Source organism: Saccostrea echinata, unplaced genomic scaffold (assembly GCF_033153115.1).
Source record: "Saccostrea echinata isolate AGI-Se365-2 ecotype Australia unplaced genomic scaffold, CSIRO_AGI_Sech_v1 ptg000054l, whole genome shotgun sequence".
In the NCBI taxonomy this organism is placed as follows: Eukaryota; Metazoa; Mollusca; class Bivalvia; order Ostreida; family Ostreidae; genus Saccostrea; species Saccostrea echinata.
This window is the reverse complement of record NW_026889803.1, coordinates 10,762,952-10,771,413: the sequence shown is the minus strand read 5'-3', so window position 1 is coordinate 10,771,413 and position 8,462 is coordinate 10,762,952. Positions and strand designations below refer to the sequence as shown.

At 34.9% G+C, this 8,462-nt stretch overlaps 1 protein-coding gene across 1 annotated transcript; it reads right to left on the bottom strand.

The window, feature by feature from the left end:
* Window positions 1-390: 390 nt before the first annotated feature.
* Window positions 391-2,687, bottom strand: LOC133204608 (placenta-specific gene 8 protein-like). The gene is made up of 5 exons (XM_061340360.1): window positions 2,669-2,687; window positions 1,371-1,549; window positions 1,053-1,161; window positions 731-876; window positions 391-489 (listed from the first exon to the last, which is right to left on the bottom strand). The coding sequence occupies exons 1-5, from the start codon at window positions 2,685-2,687 to the stop codon at window positions 391-393; spliced, it is 552 nt and encodes a 183-aa protein (XP_061196344.1).
* Between the last annotated feature and the right edge of the window lie 5,775 nt (window positions 2,688-8,462).

The window sequence follows — 8,462 nt, the reverse complement described above, 5'->3', positions numbered from 1 at the left end:
AACCTACAGCTTGGTACAGAGACTCTTTTGCCTTTAATTGGCTTGAAGTAATATATTTGTATCTTCTCTGTGACGTATATTAAGAGGACTGGGTGGTCGTGGCCATTTTTAGACTATACTGATCTCCCTTAGAAGAAGAGCTCCATATAAAGATACACAAAAATGATCAAATTTTAAAACTAAAATGTATGAATTTTTTCTTTGCCAAATGATAGTTGACAGCTTCAGATATCATATCTAAAAAAATAAGTTATATCTGATGGTTAATTTGTTGACCCCCAGCCTCCTTAAAATACTGTTTATAAAATTGAAGATTGAAAATTTGTAAATCCACGTTGTTTATAATCACTTTTTCCAAAAAGCGTTGGTAAAATATCAACAAACTATTAATTAATGGTTAATTTGAATATTATCGAATTCACGTGACAGTTGGCACATGACGCAGGCAGGACACCAACAGACCATACAGCAATCGTCACAAATACTGCCCTGTAACATAATTATTAATAAGTAAACGAATTCAAAGATATTCTAATGTCATCGGATCGGCTTACAATCGTATTCTGAAGCAGCATTTAAAATTCTGGATTTTGATCCAGTTTTTCTCCAATAAAACTACAACTGAACACGAGAATTAGAAATTCTGGAAATGTATACGTATTTTCATATAAAAGGGAAATTACGTGTTAATTGTAAGCATCTATTTGTATTAAAAGTAAATCAAGATTACATGAATATTGTTCTCTGCGCGGATCTTGGTTCGGAGAGGAATCAATGCACCGGTTCCAGAGATTGCGCATGGCAGACAGCAGGACTCTCCAAGCTTACTGGACAGGTAACACATGTAGCATTGTGGACATAACAGAACAGCACAACCTAACAGGCATACAAATAAGAGTAAAGGTCAGAGGTCAACAAATAATAAGAAATGCAGAATACTACAAAGAAACATCAAAGGATTCCAAAATGTGCTCAAAGGATTTCAAACCTGAATAAGCAAATAAATTAGTTGTGATCTCAGTATAATACTAGTTTGTCAAATGAAAACATACAGGATCCAAAATCTTCGAAACAACCACATAAGCCTGTGCTCCAGCCTCGTTTTGGAGGTCGAGTTGGTACTTGCTGTTGTGTTACAACCACGGTGGTGTTACTTGTATGCTAAACGAGAGAGAAAAAGAGAGAAAAAAAACTGAGTCAGTATCCTTCAGTTTTTTTACTGACAGTTTTTGTTTTCCTGAAGCATTCATCATCCGACTCTGAGAGAAATTGAAAATATCAAAATGAGGCAAAAGAATGCATGTCCAAATGCAAACTAAATTCAACTGGTTTAAACAATGTGTTAGAATGTGCAAGGCCAAAATGCTCACGAAACCAAATGGTTGTCCTGGTCCTGGTTGACCTATTATTGGCCCTGGCTGACCCGTTACTGGTCCAGGTTGTCCTGAGGTCTGAGGACCAGTACTTCCCGGCTGAGGTCCTTGTCCTCCGTATGGCTGGACCTTGTTTTGGTGTGGAACTACAATGGTAGGCTGAGAACCCGTTTTCCCTGCTTAAGATTAATATTTTTTTCGCATGAATCATAAGTTTTGAATTTTTCTTTGTAAGATCGCTATGGTTTATACCTAGCGGTATATGTTATATACATGTATAACCCTTGAGGAGGCGGTACTTTCTTTTCATTCCTAATACTTAATTTTTACCACTTTCTTTTACACTGTTCTTTATCTTTTCAACCTTTTTTGCCAAATCTCTTTGTTTTGATCTCTTCTCAGAAAGCTACATGTACATGTGTATGTGCCTTTCGCTCATAATAGAGCAGAGGAAAACTTGTTTTTCGTACACCCGTACTAAAAATATTGCATATACTCTCTTAAGGTCAAAATCTAGTAAATGAAAGGTGCCTACAAGTTTCTCAAAATTTGAGAAATAAATTCCTTTAATGATGTTTCATCACTACAACTTAGTAAAATAATGTGTATCAAGGCAAAATTATTAGGTAAAAAGGCGAAAAAACATATTTTAAATTGTCATTTTCAATCAAAAATGAAGAAAACCAGTTATGAATATGGGAGTTTTTTTCATATCAGACAAATGAAATGTATCCATATTGTCTACAGTCTCCCAGAAAACGGTAATGTGTATGTCCTTGGCCTCTACTTTAAAACATATTAAATTGGATATAGATATCCAATTACTTTTCCCATAATTTCAAATTGAATTCCGTGAAAATGGTTTTTTCTGTATAATTTTATTAAAGCTTAAAGTATGGTGTTCAAATTTCTGGTAATTATTTACCTCTTTTTTCTAAGGAAACTTGTTGAAGTAGCAATATTTCAACAACATTTTTTGGGGAAAAAATTAAATACTATTGAGGACCGTATCGTCTGACCTTAAAAGGACGCTCTACCAATTTTAGAGATGCAAAGTAAAAACGAATTTCACAGAATTTGCGCATACATTTACGATCATAAATATCTCATTCGAAGAATTCAATTTTTTTTATATCAAGTTTTAGATTTCGAAAAAAGAGATAGGGATCGAAAAACACTAGTAACTGAACCAGGGAAGTTTTTCTATTAAACAATAAAATCAATGTAGGAGTGTAAATTATTTTTGTATCAACTTAGCATGGGAATCATTCATAATTTGAATCAGACATACGTACCTGATTGCTCCTCCGCCATTCTGCCTTCTGGTTACTTTGGGTAAAAACCCTGGACTTGGAATATCCAATCGTATGCAGAAAGAGGCGGAGTTTCTCCTGGAGTGAGCCAGGGTTGAACTATTACATTAGTGTGGGTGCCGACAGAACTCACTGACAGCAATATCGATCATTTAAAAGTCTCTTACGATTCTATATGTCAGAAGCTGGTAGAGAATATCAAATTTTTATGTCCCCGTATTCGAAAGTTCGAGGGTATATAGTTTTTGCAATGTCCGTCCGTCTGCCTAGCTGTCTGTTTGTTTGTCCGCAAAAAACTTTAACATTGCCCATAACGTTTGATTTGTTGGAGCTATGGCTTTCATATTTCACATGTGTTTTCCTTTGACAAAGCCTTCCTTTGGGTACCGACATATCTGACCTCTTGACCTTGGAGTTTGACTTACTCTTGCAAAAAGTTACCCAACTATAACCTTGGCCATAACTTTTGAACAGTTGGTGCAAAAGCTTTAATATTTCACATGTAATTTGATCATGACAAGATCTTTCCATGGAAGTAAATATTTTTGACTTTTTGACTTTGACCTTAGAGATTGACCCACTTAGTAAAAGTTTTACCTTGGCCATAACTTTTGAACAGTAAGTAATAGGGCTTTCAAATTTTACTGGTATATTCCTTGTGACAAGACCTTTTTTGGGATAGCAACAATGTTGACTTTTTGACCTTGAATTTGGAGTTTGATCTAATTTTGAAAAACTTAAAGCGTCGCCATAACATTTGAACAGCTGGTGCTAGGGCTTTTATATTTTGCAAGACTTCTTATTTCTTATGACAAGGTTTTCCCCCTGCGTATCATTAATTTTTACCCTTTGACCTTGACCTTGGAGTTTGACCCACTTTTAGAAAACATTAACCTTGACCATTACTTTTGAAAGGCTAGTGCTTGGACTTTCATTTTTACCAGGTATATCCACTTACACAAGTTCTTTCTTTGAGTAACAACATTTTTTATCTCTTTCATATTTACCAGGTATATCCATTGACACAGGTCCTTTCTTCGGGTAACAACATTTTTGATCTCTTGACATTGACCTTGGAGTTTGAATTGCAATTGAGAAACTTCACCCTTCGCCATAAGCTGTCATACTGGGGTATCAGTGTTTCACAAACACATCTTGTTAATATTTTATTTGACATACATGTACCTTGTGCTGGCTTCCATGATGTAAATTTCCTTTACCTTCATTAAAACTGGATCATTTTTGTCACTTTCGACACCAACGAATGCAAATAAGATTTAGCTAATCCCGCCCCAATTGTGACGTAAGCAGTTCAATATCTCATCGACAGGTCCAATATCTCACTCTGCCAAATCGAATATTGATTTTTTTTTTCTGACCGCTCAGTAAAACAGTGGAAATGTTAGACTTTTTTTTAGTATAGATGTATATAGGAACCAATTTTTATAGGTATAACAAAGGAAACTGTTGGTGATTCCATCTTTCAGACATTCAAAAGAAGAAGGTATCATCAATTAATAATATATAAATGTTGCATGTAGTTGAGTGTAACATTGAAAATTTTCACCCCAAGAAAACCATTGTCAACATTTTCAATGTTACACTCAACTACATGCAACATTTATTATATCATACTGAATGATTTATACAAATACCTATTATTTTGAATCTTGTGCGCATAAATTCTGCGCAGTCAATATTTTTTGGAATATCACCCGTCGTCAAGCAATGTTGACTGTTGCTACGCTGGAGAGCGTGGCTTCATTATTCAGCGGGTAATAGTGTTTTTTAACAAATGTTTCTCGACGAATCAGATTTAACTTATTTACATGAAAGTATAATATAAACATTTACAACACTTTATTTCGGTTTAGATACTGGTCATATACGGTATTTAAAAGAAGATTGTATTTGACCAGTTTCTAAACCTTAAAACAGTACATATGGATTGCACAGAACAACATACAGATGGAATTAATGGGGAAATAGCATATTTTTAGTAAGATATGTAGGCTAGTTATACTGATATTTACCTGGTAGGTTCCAGCTTTTTCGACAATATTTTTTTTTGATGTTAGTAAAAAGATCCCTGCTTTAACATCGGAGAATTTAACTATGCTGCGACAAAAAGTTTGGGGGGGGGGGGTCATACCACAGTATATTAAGAGTCAAGGTTAGGTTTTGGAAAAAAGCTGGAAGTCAGGCTCTCCACCTTCCCCTCTCCCTGGTAGTTTGCAACTTTTTCAACTAGATTTTAAAAAAAATCACGTTGACATCGATATTAATAGTAAAAGTTATGTTTAGAAAAAAAAAGGTGTCTGAAAAATGTAAGTTATCCACATTTTACGTGTCTGTGGTTTGCTTTTAACATATTTCATTACCTTTAAATTTTATGAATGTTTCGGTGCAAAAGCTCTAAAAAATTGATACGCCCTTGGCCTACAAGTGAATCATCGTCGGGTACCCACGGGTGATCTCGTCTTTTACTCATCACCAGTAGGCAAACTCGCTGAAATACCGTCGTTTATAATGCAAATTCGTCGATTATAGACAACCAATTAGTAGTTGGAACTCTTCAATTTTGAAAATACGTTTATGTTTGCTCTACGAGGGTTTTCCCAAAATTCCGTAGACAAGCGTTGTTTTGTAGGAACCCGGTGTCATATATTAATGAAACTTGGTACATAAATTAATCTTACAAAAACTAATAAATTTATGGACAAATATTAAGTAATTTTACAGAGTAACCCTATTTAAATAAAATATTTCACTTTCCGGTTTAAGAAGGCGGTGCAGTACCCAAACATTGCAATTAAAAATCGGTATATAATCTTTAAAATCCTTCGAAAAAGTGTTTACTTCTCAGAATTTCGAGCATAGAAATGAGAATTCTTAATACTGTATTGTTAACTACCTTTCCCAAAATTTTGGTGCATATGTTTTAATTAATATGAATTTTATAACGTTAATACCAACCCGGTTTGAAATCTAACGTGTTGAAGAATGGCGGCTACTTTGACACAGGCGGCGCACTGGACTGTGATGAAATGTTCAGATCTTGAATTCACTCCTACAGAAACGCATAAGTCATAAATGTTTGGAACACATGAAAATGTTTTCTGGTCTTCAGTATATGAAAATGACTGAAACGGTGTTTCTAAGTATGTGAAGAAGGGAAACTAAAAAAAGAGACCGGTCGAGGAATCGGACAAGAGTAACACTGCAACACCACTAGAGAAGACAGACGAAAACCCCGTAGAAAGAAAACTAAGGCTTTTCGAAATATTTTTTTGTTAAATGACCATGATCATGTACATACTTTGTTTAAATATTATGCCCCCGGATCGAAAGATCCCGGGGGTATATTGTTTTTGTCCTGTCTGTCTGTTTCTCCGTTTGTCTGTTTGTCTGTTTGTCCGTTTGTCTGTTTGTCTGTCTGTCTGTTGTCAACTTTAACCTTGCCCATAACTTTTGATTGGTTGGAGCTATGACTTTCATATTTCACATGTGTATTTCTTGTGCCAAGACCTTTCTTTGGGTACCATCATATTTGACCTTTTGACCTTGACCTTGGAGTTTGACCTACTTTTGCAAAATTTTATGAGACTTTAACCTTAGCCATAACTTCTGAACAGTTGGTGCTTGGGGTTTCAAACTTCACATGTGTATTCTTTGTGACAAGGCCTTCCTTTGGATACCAACAACTTTGACCTTTTGACCTTGACCTTGGAGTTTGACCTACTTTTGAAAAACTTTAACCTTGGCCATAACTTTTGAATGGTTGGAGTTAGGGCTTTCATACTTCACATATGTAATCCTTGCGACAAGACCTTCCTTTGGATACCAACCACCACTTTGACCTTTTGACTTTGACGTAGGAGTTTGACCTACTTTTGAAAAACTTTAACCTTGGCCAGAACTTTTGAATGGTTGATGCTAGGGCTTTCATACTTCACATATGTAATCCTTGTGACAAGACCTTCCTTTGGATACCAACCTATTTGACCCTTTGACCTTGACCTAGGAGTTGGACATACTTTTGAAAAACTTTAACCTTGGCCATAACTTTTGAATGGTTGGTGCTAGGGCTTTCATACTTCACATATGTAATCCTTGTGACAAGATCTTCCTTTGGATACCAACCACTTTGACCTTGTCCTTGACGTTTGACTTTTATTCAAAAAACTTTAACCTTCGCCATAACTTCTGAACAGTTGTATCTAGGTCTTTCAAATTTCATAGGTGTATTCCTCGAGACAAGACCTTTCTTTGGGTATCAACATTTCTTATCTTTTGGCTGGATTTGGACTTGCATTTGAAGAAACTTTAACCTTCGCCATAAGCTGCCATACGGGGGCATCAGTGTTTCACAAACACATCTTGTTTTAATGTTAAATCAATTCATAATAATTAAGATATTTCACATTTATAACTATAATCTTTATGATGATTTAAAGAATATTTCTTCCTCAAAATCTGAGGTGACGTTTACCTTTTCTGATGTCGGAGATTGCTCCGGGTGTTAGGAAACGATAACACTATAATTCTTATTACTCAAATTGTTTTCAAGTAATCGTGTTAAAACTTCGAAATTTATCAGCCAACAACACACTTTATCCATCCAGAAAATTTTATAAAGATATGTGAATTTCTCTTAAAGATATGAGCTCATTCTAAGGAATTTTTGGACAACCCTCCCTTAAAACATGCAAACTTTGTTTGAAAACGATAAAAGACACGTCGTACATGTCACTGGCATTAAATACCATTCAAGAATAATATAGGAGTTCCTTTCTCAAACTGCTAAATGCACTTGATTTGTTTGCAATCGGTGAGTTAACTACGGAAAAGTGTTTGTCATTGCCGAACATACATGCACTGTACGTGACGTAAACTGTGATTCGTGATACGCCAATGCGATTCTGTACAACAGCCAATCAAATGACCCATGCATATTAATTACATTCGACAATATTTCGGCGAGTTTGCCCTCGGGTGATAAGTAAAATACGATATCACCCGTGGGTATTCGACGATGCAAGTGAATATATCAACATATTTTTCACATATACTATAAATGGAGCACATTTTAAAATGAAAAGGCACAATCACAATAAACAGAGGATCAAATTCTTAGCATTTTATAGCATACCATATATCATAATTATGATACACACATTGAATAGAATTCAATATAAATATAATTATTCTATCAATCAAAACGGCCCGACTTTTTTTTTAAATAAATGTTTGTACAATGATTCTTAACTACAGTTAACGATTTATCTACAAAGAGTAAAGTATGAGTATCAATGGTATGTAAATTCCTCATTCGCAGATTTGTTGAAAACGTCTTTTCTGGCTTCTGTACATTTTTGGCATGAGAAGAAATGGCCTCCACTCTTCCACAAGAGTATAGGAGACTCTAAGTTTTATAATATCGAATTTCTCACTGCAGAAGTGACTCTCTCTCACACACACACACGTGCGTGCGTTTTTTTTCTATAAAATACATAACTATCAATATTTGGATTATTTCAGAACAAGAATAGAGTTTTAAATTTGCTTCCTATCCTCGTGCTGTTTTATAGACAGAACTTTTGTGTGCGGAAACGAGTTTTTGGAAATGTCAATAAAATTCTTCATTTCTTTATATCAAGAATTGATGAATAAGTCTGAACTAAAAGATTGCATCAACTTCATATTATATTCGCATTGAACTTGGTTTTCACATTTCTCGAAAACAAGCATTGATGCATTTTCTGAAAATTGATTC

What these genes read in the sequence shown, in the direction of transcription:
- LOC133204608 (XM_061340360.1), bottom strand. An exon ending in CAGGACAACCATTTGGTTTC is followed by an intron (nt 1,162 to 1,370) that starts GTGAGCATTTTG and finishes TCTCTCGTTTAG; the next exon opens with CATACAAGTAACACCACCGT. An exon ending in GCGCAGAGAACAATATTCAT is followed by an intron (nt 490 to 730) that starts GTAATCTTGATT and finishes ATTATGTTACAG; the next exon opens with GGCAGTATTTGTGACGATTG.